The sequence below is a fragment of the Bos javanicus genome, chromosome 6 (assembly GCF_032452875.1).
Source record: "Bos javanicus breed banteng chromosome 6, ARS-OSU_banteng_1.0, whole genome shotgun sequence".
NCBI lineage: Eukaryota > Metazoa > Chordata > Mammalia > Artiodactyla > Bovidae > Bos > Bos javanicus.
The window spans coordinates 19,500,496-19,519,706 of record NC_083873.1 but is presented as its reverse complement, the minus strand read 5'-3'; the positions used below and the strand labels follow the sequence as shown (position 1 = coordinate 19,519,706).

General features: G+C 41.5%; 1 protein-coding gene across 2 annotated transcripts; it reads right to left on the bottom strand.

Annotated features, from left to right (window-relative positions):
• Window positions 1-10,016: 10,016 nt before the first annotated feature.
• On the bottom strand, window positions 10,017-12,569 carry LOC133249289 (tropomyosin alpha-3 chain-like). 2 transcript variants are annotated; one of them, XM_061419456.1, is made up of 2 exons: window positions 10,922-10,989; window positions 10,017-10,787 (listed from the first exon to the last, which is right to left on the bottom strand). In XM_061419456.1, the coding sequence occupies exons 1-2, from the start codon at window positions 10,987-10,989 to the stop codon at window positions 10,307-10,309; spliced, it is 549 nt and encodes a 182-aa protein (XP_061275440.1). In that variant the 3' UTR covers window positions 10,017-10,306. The 2 variants fall into 2 exon arrangements, with proteins under 2 accessions (XP_061275440.1, XP_061275439.1); XM_061419455.1 differs by having other exon boundaries at window positions 10,017-12,569.
• Window positions 12,570-19,211: the final 6,642 nt, after the last annotated feature.

Here is a 19,211-nt window from a genome sequence, read left to right as displayed (position 1 = left end):
GTGGAACTGAAAGTTTCAACTTTTTAATCACTTGGTTGGTTCTCCTGACAACCACACCCATCCTTAGGGGGTGTCCAGAAATTACCTCAGAGAAAAAGAACATTTATTGCTCACCTTACTTAGGAAATTTCAAGAGTTTTAGAAGCTCTGCACCAGAAACAGGACAAAGACTGTATCTATATATTTATTATAAATCACAATATCACAATTCATCATTAGGGAAATACAAATTAAAACCTCTATGTGACATCGCTTCATACCCACAAAGTAGGTGATACTCAAGAAAATGGAAAGTAACCAGTGTTGGTGAGGATGTAGAGGAATGAATATTGCTGGTGGGAATATAAAATGGTGCAAACATCTTGAGAAACTGCTCAACTGTTTCCCACAAAGTTAAACAGTTAACCTACGACCCAGAAGTTTCACTCTTAGGTCTCTGACCAAAGTTTTGAAAACAGGTACTTAAACAAATACTTGTATACAAATTTTCATAGCAGCACTATTCACAATAGGCAAAACATAGAAATAACCATATGTTGATTAATATATAAATAGATAGGCAAGTTATGCATCAATTCATGGACTATTATTCAGCCACAAAATGGAATGAAGTGATGCCACATGCTGCAATGTGGATGAACCTCAAAAATACTATGCTGAATAAAAGGAGTCAGACACAAAGGTTGCATATTCTATTATTCCACTTATGTGAAATATCCAGAATAGATAAACCCACAGAAACAAAGTAAATTTGTGGTTGCCAGAGGGTGAATGGAGAGTAACTGCTTAATAGTAAGGGATTTATTTTGGGTGATTAAAATGTTTTGGAACCAACTGGAGGTCGTATTTGCACAGTGCTTTAAGTGTAATAAATGTCACTGAATTGTTTACTTCAAAAATGGGTAGTTTATGTCAGGTGTGTTTCACCTTATAAAATATTTTTTAAATTTTCAAATAATGTAGTAGAAAAAAAAAAGAGAAAGAACAGTAAACAGATGAAACAACTAGAAAACAAAGAGCAAGCTGATAGATTTAAACAGGAACTTTAACAGCAATCATATTGTGTATAAACGGGCCTAAACACCCCATTTAAAGAGATTGTCAGAGGTGGTCCTAAGATGGCAGAGGAATAAGATGGGGAGACCACTTTCTCCCCCACAAATTCATCAAAAGAACATTTAAATGCTGAGTAAATTCCACAAAACAGCTTCTGAATGCTGGCAGAGGACACCAGGCACCCAGAAAAGCAGCCCATTGTCTTCAAAAGGAGGTAGGAAAAATATATAAGACAAAAAAGAGACAAAAGAGGGAGGGACGGAGCTCTGTCCCAGGAAAGGAGTCTTAAAAAGAGAGAAGTTTCCAAACACCAGGAAACACTCTCACTGTCGAGTCTGTGGCCAGCCTTGGAAGCACAGAGGGCAACATAATAGGGAGGAAAAATAAGTAACTAATGAAAGCCCACAGATTAGGAGCCCAACGGTAACTCCCCCAGCAGAGAAGCAGCGCAGATGCCTGCACCCGCCACTAGCAAGCAGGGGCTGGGCAGGGAGGCGAGGGCTGCATCGCTTAGAGTAAGGATTGGGCCTGAATGCCCCGAGGCTAATCAGAGTGAAATAATTTGGGCTAGCAAACCAGACTGTAGGATAGCTACCACGCGAAAAGCCCTAAGACACTGCCAGGCCCATGCACAGAACAACGGGCTAAACAGAACTAGCCGGCTGCAGACCATCCCCCTCCTGTGACAGGCAGCCAGAGCCCGAAGGGGGCAATCGCAGCCCCAGAGAGACATTATCTACTTAACTACAAGCAGGCTTCTTTGCTAACTAAGACTTCCTGGGGTTCTGGACAGTTATCATCCGCCTGAGAAGGTGCGCTGGTTGTACACCCAGAAAACCGAGCGGCAGGGATGGAAAAAGCGATAAGTTGCAGTGACCGCGCTTGCCAAACATCTCATCACCCGAGCTACTCGGAGCTGGGAAGGGCACAAAACGCAGGCCCAACGGAGTCTGCACCTCTGAGGACTACCGGAGAGCCTGAACCTGAGCGGCTTAGACCTGGGAGATGCATGCAGCCCAGGGCCGGCCTCGGATGGTTCCCGGCGGAGCAACCTAGAACCTGAGCTGTGTGGGCAGGGAGGGTGCACATGCCGTGAGCGGGGACAGGCCCAGTGTGGCTGAGGCACTGCGAGCATATGCCAGTGTTATTTGTTTGCAGCATCCCTCCCTCCCCACAGCGTGACTAAACAAGTGACCCTAAAAAAAGTGTCCACCACCACCCACTATGTGTCAGGGCGGAAATCAGACACTGAAGATACCAGCAAACAGAAGAAGCTAAAACTGAGGGAACCGCCTTGGAAGTGACAGGTGCAATAGATTAAAACCCTGTAGTTAGTACCAACTACATAGGATGGGGCCTATAGATCTTGAGAAATATAAGCTGGACCAAGGAACTATCTGAAAATGAACTCACCCCACACTGCCCACACCACCACCAGAGAAAACCCTAGATGTATTTTTACTATTTTTATGATCATTCATTTCTTTTTTTTTTTAACTTTTTAAACAATTTTTAAGTCCTCTATTACTGCTTTAATTTTCATTTTTATAACCTACTATTACTTTTAAAAAAAAAGACCATTTTTTAAAGCAAACTTCATATATATATATTTTAATAGCTTTTGTGACTTTGTTTTTTTTCTTCTTCTTTTAATATTGTATTTTTGAAAATCCAACCTCTGCTCTAGAATTTTAATCTTTGCTTTCTGGTATTTGTTATCAATTTTGTACCTTTAGGAACCCAATCTTCAGTACCCATTTTTACTTGGGAGCGAGATTACTGGCTTGACTTCTCTCTTCCCCTTTGGACTCTCTTTTTACTCCACCAGGTCGCCTCTGTCTCCTCCCTCCCCTTCTCTTCTCTACCCAACTCTCTGAATCTCTGTGTGTTCCACATGGTGGAGAACACTTAGGGAACTGATTACTGGTTGGATCTGTCTCACTCCTTTTGATTCCCCCTTTATCCTCCTGGCCACCTCTGTCTCCTTCCTCCCTCTTCTCTTCTCTGTATAACTCCATGAACATCTCCAAGCAGTCCAGACTGTGGAGTGCACATAAGGAAGTGATTACTGGCTAGCTTGCTCTCTCCTCTTTTGATTCCACCTCATCTCATTCGGGTCACCTCTAACTCCCTCCTCCCTCTTCTCTTCTCCATGTAACTCTGTGAACCTCTCTGGGTGTCCCTCACTGTGGAAAAACTTTTCATCTTTAATGTAGATGTTTTGTCAACGGTGTTGTATAGAAGGAGAAGTCTTGAGACTACTGTAAAAATAAGACTGAAAATCAGAAGCAGGAGTCTTAAGTCCAAATCCTGAGAACACCAGAGAACACCTGACTCCAGGGAATATTAATCGATAGGAGCTCATCACACCCCTCCATACCTACACTGAAACCAAGCACCACCCAAGGGCCAACAAGTTCCAGAGCAAGACATACCATGCAAATTCTCCAGCAACACAGGAACACAGCCCTGAGCTTCAATATACAGGCTGCCCAAAGTTACTCCAAAACCATTGACATATCATAACTCGTTACTAGACACTTCATTGCACTACAGAGAGAAGAAATCCAGCTCCACCCACCAGAACATGGACACAAGCTTCCCTAACCAAGAAACCTTGACAAGCCACAGATACAACCCCACCCACAGCAAGGAAACTCCATAATAAAGAGAACTCCACAAACTGCCAGAATACAGAAAGGCCACCCCAAACTCAGTAATATAAACAAGATGAAGAGACAGAGGAATACCAGCAGGTAAAGGAACAGGATAAATCCCCACCAAACCAAACAAAAGAGGAAGAGATAGGGAATCTACCTGATAAAGAATTCTGAATAATGATAGTGAAAATGATCCAAAATCTTGAAATAAAAGTGGAATCACAAATAGCCTGGAGACAAGGATTGAGAAAATACAAGAAAAGTTTAACAAGGACCTAGAAGAAATAAAAAAAGAGTCAATATGTAATGAATAATGCAATAAATGAGATCAAAAACACTCTGGAGGCAACAAATAGTAGAATAATGGAGCAGAAGATAGGATTAATGAATTAGAAGATAGAATGGTAGAAATAAATGAATCAGAGAGGAAAAAAGAAAAACGAATTAAAAGAAATGAGGACAATCTCAGAGACCTCCAGGACAATATTAAACACTCCAACATTCGAATCATAGGAGTCCCAGAAGAAGACGACAAAAAGAAAGACCATGAGAAAATACTTGAGGAGATAATAGTTGAAAATTTCCCTAAAATGAGGAAAGAAATAATCACCCAAGTCCAAGAAACCCAGAGAGTCTGAAACAGGATAAACCCAAGGCAAAACACCCCAAGACACATATTAATCAAGTTAACAAAGATCAAACACAAAGAACAAATATTAAAAGCAGCAAGGGAAAAACAACAAATAACACACAAGGGGATTCCCATAAGGCTAACTGCTGATCTTTCAATAGAAACTCTTCAGGCCAGGAGGGAATGGCAAGACATACTTAAAGTGATGAAAGAAAATAACCTACAGCCCAGATTACTGTACCCAGCAAGGATTTCATTCAAATATGAAGGAGAAATCAAAAGCTTTACAGACAAGCAAAAGCTGAGAGAATTCAGCACCACCAAACCAGCACTCCAACAAATGCTAAAGGATATTCTCTAGACAGGAGACACAAAAACGGTGTATAAACTTGAACCCAAAACAATAAAGTAAATGGCAACGGGATCATACTTACCAATAATTACCTTAAACGTAAATGGGTTGAATGCCCCAACCAAAAGACAAAGACTGGCTGAATGGATACAAAAACAAGACCCCTATATATGTTGTCTACAAGAGACCCACCTTGAAACAAGGGACACATACAGACTGAAAGTGAAGGGCTGGAAAAAGATATTCCATGCAAATAGAGACCAAAAGAAAGCAGGAGTAGTAATACACATATCAGATAAAATAGACTTTAAAACAAAGGCTGTGAAAAGAGACAAAGAAGGACACTACATAATGATCAAAGGATCAATCCAAGAAGAAGATATAACAATTATAAATATATATGCACCCAACATAGGAGCACCACAATATGTAAGACAAATGCTAACAAGTATGAAAGGGAATATTAACAATAACAGAATAATAGTGGGAGACTTTAATACCCCATTCACACCTATGGATAGATCAACTAAACAGAAAATTAACAAAGAAACACAAACTTTAAATGATACAATAGACCAGTTAGACCTAATTGATATCTCTAGGACACTTCACCCCAAAACAATGAATTTCACATTTTTCTCAAGCGCACACGGAACCTTCTCCAGGATAGATCACATCCTGGGCCATAAATCTAGCCTTAGTAAATTAAAAAAAATTGAAATAATTCCAAGCATCTTTTCTGACCACAATGCAGTACGATTAGATCTCAATTACAGGAGAAAAACTATTAAAAATTCCAACATATGGAGGCTGAACAACATGCTGCTGAATAACCAACAAATCACAGAAGAAATAAAAAAAGAAATCAAAATATGCATAGAAACGAATGAAAATGAAAACACAACAATCCAAAACCTATGGGACACTGTAAAAGCAGGGCTAAGGGGAAAGTTCATAGCAATACAGGCATACTTCAAGAAAGAAAAAGTCAAATAAATAACCTAACTCTACACCTAAAGCAATTAGAAAAGGAAGAAATGAAGAACCCCAGGGTTCATAGAAGGAAAGAAATATTAAAAATTAGGGCAGAAATAAATGCAAAAGAAACAAAAGAGACCATAGCAAAAATCAACAAAGCCAAAAGCTGGTTCTTTGAAAGGATAAATAAAATTGACAAACCATTAGCCAGACTCATCAAGAAACAAAGGGAGAAAAATCAAATCAATAAAATTAGAAATGAAAATGGAGAGATCACAACAGACAACAAACAAATACAAAGGATCATAAGAGACTACTATCAGCAATTATATGCCAATAAAATGGACAACATGGAAGAAATGGACAAATTCTAAGAAAAGTACAACTTTCCAAAACTGAACCAGGAAACAATAGAAAATCTTAACAAACCCATCACAAGCACGGAAATTGAAACTAATCAGAAATCTTCCAGCAAACAAAAGCCCAGGTCCAGACGGCTTCACAGCTGAATTCTACCAAAAATTTAGAGAAGAGCTAACACCTATCCTACTCAAACTCTTCCAGAAAATTGCAGAGGAAGGGAAACTTCCAAACTCATTCTATGAGGCCACCATCATCCTAATACCAAAACCTGACAAAGATCCCATGAAAAAAGAAAACTACAGGCCAATATCACTGATGAACATAGATGCAAAAATCCTTAACAAAATTCTAGCAATCAGAATCCAACAATACATTAAAAAGATCATACACCATGACCAAGTGGCCTTTATCCCAGGGATGCAAGGATTCTTCGATATCTGCAAATCAATCAATGTAATACACCACATTAACAAATTGAAAAATAAAAGCCATATGATTATTTCAATAGATGCAGAGAAAGCCTTTGACAAAATTCAACATCCATTTATGATAAAAAAATCAGGAATAGAAGGAACATACCTCAACATAATAAAAGCTATGTATGACAAACCCACAGCAAACATTATCCTCAATGGTGAAAAATTGAAAGCATTTCCCCTAAAGTCAGGAATAAGACAAGGGTGCCCACTTTCACCACTACTATTCAACATAGTTTTAGAAGTTTTGGCCACAGCAATCAGAGCAGAAAAAGAAATAAAAGGAATCCAAATTGGAAAAGAAGAAGTAAAACTCTCACTGTTTGCAGATGACATGGTTCTCTACATAGAAAACCCTAAAGACTCCACCAGAAAATTACTAGAGCTAATCAGTGAATATAGTAAAGTTGCAGGATATAAAATCAACACACAGAAATCCTTGCATTCCTATACACTAATAATGAGAAAATAGAAACAGAAATTAAGGAAACAATTCCATTCACCCCACTCCAGTACTCTTGTCTGGAAAATCCCATGGATGAAGAAGCCTGGTAGGCTGCAGTCCATGCAGGAGCCGGGCACGACTGAGGCAGACTTCACTTTCACAACATTGCAACAAAAAGAATAAAATACTTAGGAATATATCTACCTAAAGAAACTAAAGACCTATATATAGAAAACTATAAAACACTGGTGAAAGAAATCAAAGAGGACACTAACAGATGGAGAAATATACCATGTTCATGGATTGGAAGAATCAATATAGTGAAAATGAGTATACTACCCAAAGCAATCTATAGATTCAATGCAATCCCTATCAAGCTACCAACAGTATTTTTCACAGAGCTAGAACAAATAATTTCACAATTTGTATGGAAATACAAAAAACCTCGAATAGCCAAAGCAATCTTCAGAAAGAAGAATGGAACTGGAGGAATCAACCTGCCTGACTTCAGGCTCTACTACAAAGCCACAGTCATCAAGACAGTACAGTACTGGCACAAAGACAGAAATACAGATCAATGGAACAAAATAGAAAGCCCAGAGATAAACCCATGCACCTATGGACACCTTATCTTTGACAAAGGAGGCAAGAATATACAATGGATTAAAGACAATCTCTTTAACAAGTGGTGCTGGGAAAACTGGTCAACCACTTGTAAAAGAATGAAACTAGAACACTTTCTAACACCATACACAAAAATAAACTCAAAATGGATTAAAGATCTAAACATAAGACCAGAAACTATAAAACTCCTAGAGGAGAACATAGGCAAAACACTCTCTGACATACATCACAGCAGGATCCTCTATGACCCACCTTCCAGAATATTGGAAATAAAAGCAAAATTAAACAAATGGGATCTAATTAAAATTAAAAAGCTTCTGCACAACAAAGGAAACTATAAGCAAGGTGAAAAGACAGCTTTCAGAATGGGAGAAAATAATAGCAAATTAAGCAACTGACAAACAACTAATCTCAAAAATATACAAGCAACTCCTACAGCTCAATTCCAGAAAAATAAATGACCCAATCAAAAAATGGGCCAAAGAACTAAATATACATTTCTCCAAAGACGACATACAGATGGCTAACAAACACATGAAAAGATGCTCAACATCACTCATTATCAGAGAAATGCAAATCAAAACCACAATGAGATACCATTCCACGCCAGTCAGAATGGCTGTGATCCAAAAGTCTACAAGCAATAAATGCTAGAGAGGATGTGGAGAAAAGGGAACCCTCTTACACTGTTGGTGGGAATGCAAACTAGTACAGCCACTATGGAGAACAGTGTGGAGATTCCTTAAAAACCTGGAAATAGAACTGCCATACAACCCAGCAATCCCACTGCTGGGCATACACACTGAGGAAACCAGAATTGAAACAGACACGTGTACCCCAGTGTTCATCGCAGCACTGTTTATAATAGCCAGGACATGGAAACAACCTAGATGTCCATCAGCAGATGAATGGATAAAGAAAGCTGTGGTACATATATACAATGCAATATTACTCAGCCATTAAAAAGAATACATTTGAATCAGTTCTAATGAGGTGGATGAAACTGGAGCCTATTATACAGAGTGAAGTAAGCCAGAAAGAAAAACACCAATACAGTATACTAATGCATAGATATGGAATTTAGAAAGATGGTAATGATAACCCTGTATGGGAGACAGCAGAAGAGACACAGATGTATAGAACAGTCTTTTGGACTCTGTGGTGGAGGGGGGGGGATGTTTTGGGAGAATGGCATTGAAACATGTATAATATAATAAACGAATTGCCAGTCCAGGTTCGATTCAGGATACAGGAAGCTTGGGGCTGGTGCACTGGGATGACCCAGAGGGATGGTACGGGGAGGGAGGTGGGAGGGGGGTTTCAGGATTGGGAACATGTGCACACCGTGGCGGATTCATGTTGATGTATGGCAAAACCAATACAATATTGTAATTAGCCTCTAATTAAGATAAATAAATTAAAAAAAATAAAGAGATTGTCATATTGGATTTATTTATTTTGGAGGGACTGGTTATTTCAAAAAGACATTTATCAATTTTCAGTATCAAAACAGTTACACTATTGGTTTTTTTTCTCCCAATTGGTCCCCAAAGAGACCACACCAAAGGAGAGAACATTTTAAGCCAATTAAGCTGCAGGATGCACCCCTAACAGACCTCACTGAAACCTCATCAAAAAAGGGGGATTGGGTAGGGAAAGAAACTTTAAAAGATCAGCACACTGCTAGCCCACAGACTGTAGAGAGCTCTCACAGGCAGAGGGGTGACCAGTCTGCCTCAACCCCAAAGAAGCAAAGTTCCAAAATATAAAAATTTACAAGTTTTGTACATACGCTTTTCAAGATTTCTCCAGCACTAACCGATACAAAGCACAGTGAGATGGCACTTTTAGAGACAGCAGCTTCAGACCCAGAAAAGGGTGATGAGATGAGTTTCATATGGCTAAATCAGTGGCAAAACAATTTTCTTTCCTTTCTTTCAAGGAGGCAGGAGAGCAAATAAGTGGTCACTTCAATATAAGGGGCACATGATCCATTCTGTGAGCAGTTGGGAACAGGGTAGAGCTGGGACAAGGATTTGGTCTCAGAGGTTTTACCATCTTAATTGTTTGGTCACTTCTGATGAAAAAAGAAAAAAAAAAGTTGTCCAAAGATACCGTAAAGCTGAAAACCTGAACAGCACTTTTTTTTTTTTGGCTAACTCCTTCTGGAATCATCTTTCTGCTTTGGCAGGTACTTTTTACAGGGCAATGAGGTTTCCCCAAATGGAGCCTTTCTCTGGGCTGCTAGGCTCTCAGTAAGGCAGGCCCAAACCTTTTCCCTTTCTCTCTGGAGAAGGCAATTAAGCTGAAATGTTACCTTCCAAAAGTGAGAAAGGGATTAGACTCCTGCTTCAGTTCTACGGAATTATCTGGAATGTTTTTTTACAAATGGTTGTAACATCAAGAACAAAAAAGGTAATTACAAAATGTGTACATCACAACATGCTTTTAAAGACACTTTGCATTGTGCTCACATTCCCTTAAACGTTGTTCCCAAAGGTGCTCAGCCTCTAGCCCAACTGGAATCTCTGGGGAGAGGCAGAGACTGTTTGGCGAAAAGGACACAGGAGTAGAGGGGTGGGAGAGGTGGCGAAAGGAGAAAGCAGCCTTCCAGTTAAAGATCAGCCCTCCGTTTAAAGGTCAGCTTCGGGCAGGCTGGCCCCAGTGGAGTCGGAGTCGGGGTGAGAGGGAGGAGCAGCGGCAGGGCGGGGCTGGGGTGCTCTACATTTTATTCAGGTCAAGCAGAGTCTGGTTCAGCATCCTTTGTGTACAGAGGTCCTCCTCTTTGGTGCATTTCAGTTTATCTTCCAAATCATCAATTGTCTTTTCCAGCTTGGCTACTGATCTCTCAGCAAACTCAGCACGAGTCTCTGCCTCCTTGAGTTTATCGGTAAGAATCTTTATCTCTTCCTCATATTTGTCTTCCTTTTGAGAGTACTTTTCTTCAGCAGCACTCAGACACTTCAGGTGCTGGTCCATCAGTCTGATTTGCTCACCCATCTTTCGGCAACGGGACTGTGCCAGCTCCGCTCGCTCCTCTGTGCGCTCCAAGTCTCCCTCAATAATCACCAACTTGCGAGCCACCTCTTCATACTTCCTGTGTGCCTCTTCTGCAATGTGCTTAGCTTCTTTGAGTTGGATTTCCTGGAGTTCCATTTTTTCTTCATCTTTTAAGGCTTGGTTTTCAATAACCTTCATAACTCTCTCGCTCTCATCAGCAGCTTTCTCAGCTTCCTCCAGCTTTTGCAGCGCAGTGGCCAGGCGCTCTTGAGCTCGGTTCAGCTCCTCTTCAACCAGCTGGATCCTACGGTTTAAGGAGACCACTTCAGCCTCAGCCTGTTCTCGGGCCCATCTTTCTCCATCCACTTTCTGCTGGAGGCGCTTGGCCCTCTCCTCTGCATCATCGGCCTGCTGCTGCAGAACCTGGATCTTGCACTTCATTGCCTCGGTGACGGCGATCGCGGCCATGACAGTGGTCCCGGCCATGGTCCCCACCCAGCTCCTGCTTGCCTTCGGGTTCCTGCCTCCTCCGCTCGGCGCTCGGCGTTGCAGCCGCTTCTCACCCAGATTGGATTAAAAAAAAAAAAAGCAAGACTTAACGATATGCTGCTAGAAGACAGCCCCCCAAAAGACATTAAACAAAACTTTGGAGCACAGAATAAACTTGGTAACCTGGTACAAAATGTTCCTTTGTCTAATAAATAGCAGGGGCTTCAGAATAAGAAAGTCATAATTGAGGACACTTAAACATAAGTGAGGCAGCGATCCAGAAAGCCCACATTTTAGAAGACAAAGGGACATTCATGTATCGGGGACAGCTGACTAAAAATGCTTTGCAGGACTCCAGGATGAGGAAAGCTGAAAGCAGCTTGGAATTACAGCGCAAGTTAGTTCCAAGTTGATTATCTGGGGTTAATTCACTTAAAAGCCAAACACTGAGCCCTTATCATAACCTGGTCATTAAATTTTGAAAAGCATGGATTACTACTCTGTTCCATTGTTTCACATGGATCTTCGTTTTTCAGACCAAGCCACTTCATCATTTCTGGATTTTCTCAGTCTTTTCAGATCTGTTGAATTATCTAAAGGTGTGGTTCCCATTTGGGGGCAATTCTGACCCTCAGGGGACATTTGGTAATACCTATAAGCATGTTTAGTTGTATTATCCTGGGGATGCTACTGGCATTTAGTGGGTAGAGGCCAGATATGTTGGTACACATCTTATAAAGCCCAGGACAGCTCTGTACAAAAAAGAATTATCTGTCTAAAATGGCAATATTGCCAAAGTTACAAAAGCCTGATTTAAACCAATTATTTCCAAAGAGTGGCCCCCAACCATGTAACCCCAATGCAGGGAATATATTAGAACTGCACATTCCTGGGGCTTCATATCTGACCTGTAGAGTCTGGAACTCTGGTGGTGGGGCCCAGAAAACAGTGTTATTACAACACCCCAACTGATTCGGATATATGTTGGTTTGAGATTAAATTTCCTTTCTCTTTCTACTTTCCACCGACTACCTACAAGCCTGACTTACATGAGACTCACCTTCCAGTGCCTTAATACCACTGCTCGACTCTGAACTTTAACTGTTCTGTTAAGATTGCTTTTTCAAAGACTACATGTTCTCTTGTACTTTGTTCCACTGTTCAACTCACACGCAACATCACACCAGCAGCATTTAGCAATGGAGGTTGCTGTACCCACTTCTCTGAAATTTTCTTCTCCCTTGAACTCCACAAAAGACATTCCTACACTTCCAACCAGTTACTAGAAAAAACTAAGAGGTCCCAAACTGTATGAATTATAGTTTATTTTCCTCCCTTTTTTTCTTTCCCCCAAACCTGCTCCCTGTTGCTAATTCCCCCTTTCTCTGGATAAAAGCAGCATCTTATCAACATTATTAATTCTTGAAATATGCCACTGTTTAACTTATGTATTATTTCTATTTATTCAAGTCATTGACAAATTCTAATCGTTCTCCTTCTGAACAGTTCTTCTGAGTGTGTCCCCGCCCTGCCCCCCCCAAAAAAATGCAAAATATTTGAGATGACACTTTAAAACTTGAAGTTAAGAGAGAATGATTTAATTCACAAGGCATTTTAAACGATAGGTCAGTAGTCCTGCTCAGTCTTTCTCATGAACTAGTTTAGTCTCTTTGGCAGGCGACAGCCACAGATGCAGACTTCTTTTCAGTTTTGTTCTTGTATGCACTTCTGCAAGCTCTTTCTAATATATTATTCAATAAGGTAACACAAAACAATAGGACATACCTTGGTTCCTGCAGGGTTGAACTTGTGGCCCACACTAGGCGAAGAGCATGCACAGTCAAAGCTGACAGTAGGAAGCTTGGGATACTTAGGAATGGTGGGTTGCAGTTTATGGGGTCGCACAGAGTCCGACACGACTGAAGCGACTTAGCAGCAGCAGCCTTTTCTACTTCTTCTTTAATAGAAATCAAATGCATACCCGTGGGCTGTACCTTTCAGTTTGTTAGTCAAATTATGGTCAGCAGACCAGTAGAACAAGCACCACCTGTGTGCCTTTAGAAACAGACTCAGGAGCCCATCTTAAACCTAATGAAGCACAATCCACAAGTAACAAGAGTCCCTAGGTGACCTGTCTGCCCATTCGGGTTTTCAAAGCACCACTTTAGAATATAAAAATTTTCTACAGACCTGAGCCTTTCCTACATGTAAGGCCCTGTGCAACAAGTCTACCCAGCTGACCATGTTTGAGAACAGTGGGTTCTCACAGTGTGGTCCTGGAACCAGCAGAATCAGCATCACTAGGGAATGGACCAGAAATGCAGGTTCCTAGGCCCACCCGGAGGTGGATCAAAATCTCAGGGCGGATCCACAGCGGTCTGGGTTTCGGCAGCCCTGCAGTGATTTCAACGCTAATTCTAGACAATCACTGCCTTAGGGAGGACGGTTTTGGATCATAGTTGCCTGGAGAAGCTCCCTGCCTTCCCTAATAGCTTCATGAGAGCCTGCAAATTACAGCACAGCTGCAAGCACCAGCAAATACCTAAAACATGGTTTAGGGCTAATTCATAATTAGAAGAACCTGAGTCAGTGCTAGTTCTTCAGCACTGTGAATAATAACATTTCAGGTATACACAGAAAAGTTACAATTTACAAAGCGCTTTCTGAGCCATTTAATTTAATCTTCACTGTAATACAAGGACATAAATATAACTGCCTCCCTCAACAGATAAGGAAACTAAGTGTGAGAAAGATTCAGTGACTTTTTAAAGGGCACGGGGATGTGAAGGGGCAGAGCTCGTGTTGGAACCCAAAAGCAAATTGCAGAGAGAACTTCTACCAGCTATTTGGCAAGTTAAATGGAGGAGGAGTCTCAATGTGGCTGAATGTGCCAAGTTGTTTTTACCTTTGGAAAACAAATTCCAGACACTCAGGTTAATGAAGAAATACACATAAAAAATAAAATTCACAACTTTCTTTCTAATGGTTCAACAGCAAAATATATGAATATAGAGAGACAAAGCAATAAAGCAAATGAGGCAAAATGTTGATGTTTGGAAGAGTGTTACAGAGGAAACATTTCTGAGTTTTCATTATACAATTTTGGCAACTTTTCTTTGAAAAACAATACCCACAGGGCTTTAATGTGTGTCTGTGCTAAAGTAGATGTGATGTGGGAATTCCCTGGTAGTCCAGTGGTTAAGATTCCAGGGGGCAAAGGTTCCATCCCTGGTTGGGAAAAATAAGACTCCGCATGCTGAGCAGCACACCAAGAAAAATTAAAAAATAAAGTGGATGAGATGTTATACTTCTTATCTGTCATTGTGTATGTTTTTAAGACTTGGGTCAAAAAGCTTTTAAGTATAAAAGAATTTAACTATGTCTGCATTGTGAGAAGGAGAAGGTGATGGCACCCCACTCCAGTACTCTTGCCTGGAAAATCCCATGGACAGAGGAGCCTGGTGGGCTGCAGTCCATGGGGTCGAGAAGAGTCGGACACGACTGAGTGACTTCACTTTCACTTTTCACTTCCATGCATCGGAGACGGAAATGGCAACCCACTCCAGCAGCATTGTGAGAAAGCAGAGAATAGACATATAAGTAACAAGCAAAATGCATTTACATTTTTTCTTTTGGAGTGAAGATCATTCATGTATGCCAATATTCTTCATGGGGTCAATAATTCACTGTCGAAGGGGCGATTCTGAATCACAATTTTTATTAATATGGTTGTTTCAATCTAACCCTAGGCATAACAGTTTCACCAGAGACTCTGGGGATGTCTTTAGAGAATCTGGCTATTGACCATGCTGCAGCCTGGGGCTCTATTCTTCCAACCCTAGAGCCAGGACCTACAGTCAGCTACGCCTCAGGACATTTCATACTTATAGACCACTTTCTTCACATTTCATAGCTGGAGTTTCTAAAAGCCTTTTTATTAAATATCAAAATGTGAAAACAATGACTAGAAAGACATTACTGAGACAAGTAGGGAAATCTGATTTCAATAACAGCATTTCTGTCAAAAATGAATGATTACACCACCACACACCTGTAAGCCACTTGTAAGGAGCAGTCCTATCACCTGGGCTTGGGTCCTCTTGACTTCTATTCCTGTGTGGATAGCAAGGATATTACAAGAGCTAAGAATTGCACATGGGTTACAGTCAACAAACACTTTTCCATTTATTATCTCAATTGGCCTCATTGGATAACATAATTCCCTTGTATGACCACAGTGCTTGACTATAGGCATTACTAAGTTTTTTATTTCACAGACAAGAAATATGAGGGCCATTGAGTAATAAAACTTCCCAGGATCACTTGGACAATAGGTACCAGGCCTGATTTTCAAAGTGTTCTCATTTACTGCAGAGCCAGAGTAGTGAGTCCCATAGGCCCTACAGGGAGGTGGGGGGAGGCCAGAGCAGGAAGAGGCTTTAGGGTCTGAACATGTACTCAGGAGTACCCAGAGAACCCAATGAACATTTCTGGAAATGCCAAAAGTCATAAATGCTCACTGAAACGTATTGAGAAAATTCAAAAAGAAAGAAGAAAAAAAAGAAGGAGGGGAAGGAAGTAACAAAGGAAGACATTATACCTCAACCTGGAATAGGCATGGCTGCTACTTGGGTATGTATTCTTTCAGAACTTTTGTTTTGTGTGAACCTATGCTCACTCTCCAAACTCCAGGTAGAAGCTTATAATTAACAACACTTTACGGACAGCTTTCCCTGAAGTTGGACATGCCTTTACTACCTTGTCTGAATGGCTGTTGAGTATTCTTTTGAATAGATAAACCATAAACTTTTGTTTCTCCAGGACTTTGAACTATTTCAGTGGACAGGCCCTCCTCTGTGAGCCCAATTATGCTGCTGAAAATGAGTCACAAGCTGTTTGTAATTGCTGGCCTCTTTCCTTCCCTTCACTTGCTCCAGTGAACCATGGCAACATTCCCTGGAGGCCTGGGACCAAGTGCAGGAGGTTAGATTCCCAGAAAAGCCAGGCTGGAGTGGTTGGTAGTCCTTTAGAAATAGAAATAGGGAAGACACAGGCCAATAGGAATCTTTTAGACTCAAAAGCATTTCACTGAAAAACAACAGAAGAAAATGGGCAACAAAATTCACTGCTCCCTCCCAGCTGCTCTGCAGGCCACCTGCAGGGGAACTTATAGTAGGCAATAAGGGAAATTTGTAGATCTGAAGGTTTTGCAGTTGAGCTCAGTGGATTATTCCTCTAAGGTCTTGGTAATTAAAGCATTATAACAGTGAAGCTAGAGTCAGAATTTAGATGCCTTTGTAGATAATGGGTTCATTCTGGAAGTTTACTGCAGAAGGCAAACATGCCTATGAACCACATTGAAGGTAGAAAATCTGGTGAATTGTGGCCAGACCAATTCCAGTATTGAAAGAAATAACTTGCAGTCATGTCTCTAGATAACTGTGGAGCCCTTTGGATAAGTGAAGTACCGTACATTATTTTCTATGCTGGCTTGTTTAAAATGGAATTTTACTTCAACACTACTTAAACTGATGTATGTCAGCTAAAATTGCATTGCTTGGGATTAAATGCTGTAAGAATTCTTCATAAAACCTCACAGGTCCAGGGGTTTCTGGGTGATATGTGGAAACAAAACAAGCAAAACAACTAACAAACACAAAACCAAACACCTTGCCCAATTCTGCTTGGAAAGGTGTTGCTTTTTAGCCTTGACTGTGTTCATTGAACTGTTAGCTAGGTAGAATAGAAGAAAGGAGTCCAAAATGGTGGTGGCTAAAAGATAAACAAAGGGAAAAGCCCACGAAAATGGAACAAAAGAAAATCCACGGACTGGAGTGAGAACTTCAGGTGAAACAAACATGCCCCCTTCTTGGCCAGTCCAATTTGCAAAGGGTAGGCTCAAAGGGGGAAAGAGACAAATCTATAAAAGGAGAAAGCCAAGATGGATTGAGGCCTCTCCTTTGGGGTCAGTCCACCCTCACACCTCAGGGTGTACTTTTCTTTGGTTGCCAAATAAAACTGAGCTGTAACTGAGCTGTAACACTAGGCCACTGCTTCAATTTTTTGCTGTGGTGAGACGGAAGTGAGGAAATTACACACTGCCCCGACATACCTGGTGCTGTTTCTGGGATTTAACCAGGCTGAAACAATCTTGGCTTGGCCCCCAGAAGCTCAACTTGGCAAAAGCTCACATGGTGGAAGCTGAACACGAAGAAAACCCAGGGCAGTGCTGGAAATCAGGACAGCAAAAACAAACTCGGTAGAAAGCTCACTTGGCTCAGTCTCAAATTCCAGAAGATCTCCAGTTAAGGTAGGAGGTCCTTGCCCCTATGGCTGGAAGGACATATGGCTAACAAAACCTTAATTCCTTTACAATCTCTTGTTTCTTGTTTCCTTGAACCCTCTGTGAACAAGCAAGTGGCAGTGGGTGCAATTGAGTGACTCTGGCAGGGGCTGCTCCCCAGTGTGTCCCAAAGGCTCCACTGTCCTCTGTGCCCTTGTAGCTGTTGCCCAAGCAGGTGAGGGTTCGTCTGTCCTTAACCTCCTTTGTGCCAAGGATCAGGCCAATGAAAATTGTGGGCACAGGTCAGGCATTTAACAGTTTTTCTGGCAAGTTATGAAAGGGGTTCCTCAGCATGCTTTTCCCACTGCCTTTTCCTCCCATCCTTCAGTTCCTCTTTCCATCTATGACACTGTTTGATTGGGCAGGTCATCATCTTTCCATTTCTGAAAGTTGTATTTGAAACTGTTTATCTAAGGTTGGGACTCAAACCCACATGGCAGGGACTCTGTGCTATGCTCAGCCACTCAGTTATGTCCGAATGGGACTTGAGCCTGGTCAAAATCCATGTTGCCTGGTTTCAGGACCAATGAAGCTCAAGTTCTTGATGTCTCATTGCAAAAAAATTCAGTGAGAGACACAGTGATAGGTAAGAGGTAGATTTGTTTGGATTCAGAGAGAAGCACACTCCAAGAGTATGGGCCATCACAGAGGGTGAGTGTGGTGGCCATGGAATGTGGTGTGGTTGGTTTTTTTATGAGCTGGGTGATTTCATATGCTAATGAGTGGGAGGATCATTCCAACAATTGGGGAACCACCGACTCCTTGGTCTTTTGATAGTGTCTTGAAACTGTCATGGTGCCTCCAGGTGTGCCATTTAGTTTGCAGATTGAGGATCAAGGTTTAGCAGAATTGTATTGACTAGTCTGCCATCTTGGACCCATTTGATTCTAACCAGTTTATGTTATGCCCTTGAAAAGTGAAAGTGAAGTCGCTCAGTCGTGTCCGACTCTTTGTGACCCCATAGACTGTAGCCTACCAGTCTCCTCCATCCATGGGATTTTCCAGGCAAGAATACTGGAGTGGGTTGCCATTTCCTTCTCCAAGAGATCTTCCCAACCCAGGGATTGAACCCAGGTCTCCCACATTGTAGGCAGACACTTCACTGTCTGAGCCACCAGGCAGATCTCATGTTATGCCCTTGGCCTATATCATTCTTCCGAAAGTTGTGCCCTGCCCCCTTCTGTCCCGTTTCATGCTCTTTTCCTGAGCCCCATCTGGGCCCACAACGATGCTGCTACAATCTTCTGGAGGGACAACCAGAAAATAGCTGGCCTTTGGAAGGGAAATACTGTATAATATCCAATCTCTCCAGATATTCGGGCCTTCATCTTCCATGTTTCCTACAACATGTGCGACAACAGCACCTCTCAGTGGACCCACTAGGGCGGGTGACAGGCACACAATGCCTGCTAGAAGTCCATCTGTTGGTGGCATTCCTTCAAGGGCAATTGGGCTTCCAGGGACAATGTTTGCCACTTTGGGAGTTATCCCTGCAGGCTGTTTGGGCCCAAACCCTTACCACACTTCTAAAATTACAAACATACCAAATCTCCACTCCACTTTTATGGAAAATCTGGTGTCGCCTCTTATCAATTTGTCCTTAAGCCACTTACTAATTCCTACAACCAGGACTCTGCCCCCTCTATAGGCAACATCACTCCACCCAGCTTATTATTAAAATACTCTTGAAGCCCCTAACAGGCCCAGATAACCCACTCCTTTGTCATTACTTCTGTTATTACCTAAGTGGGTCTATGACAATGAAGTGTTTACCATTGGAAACACCCTAAATTG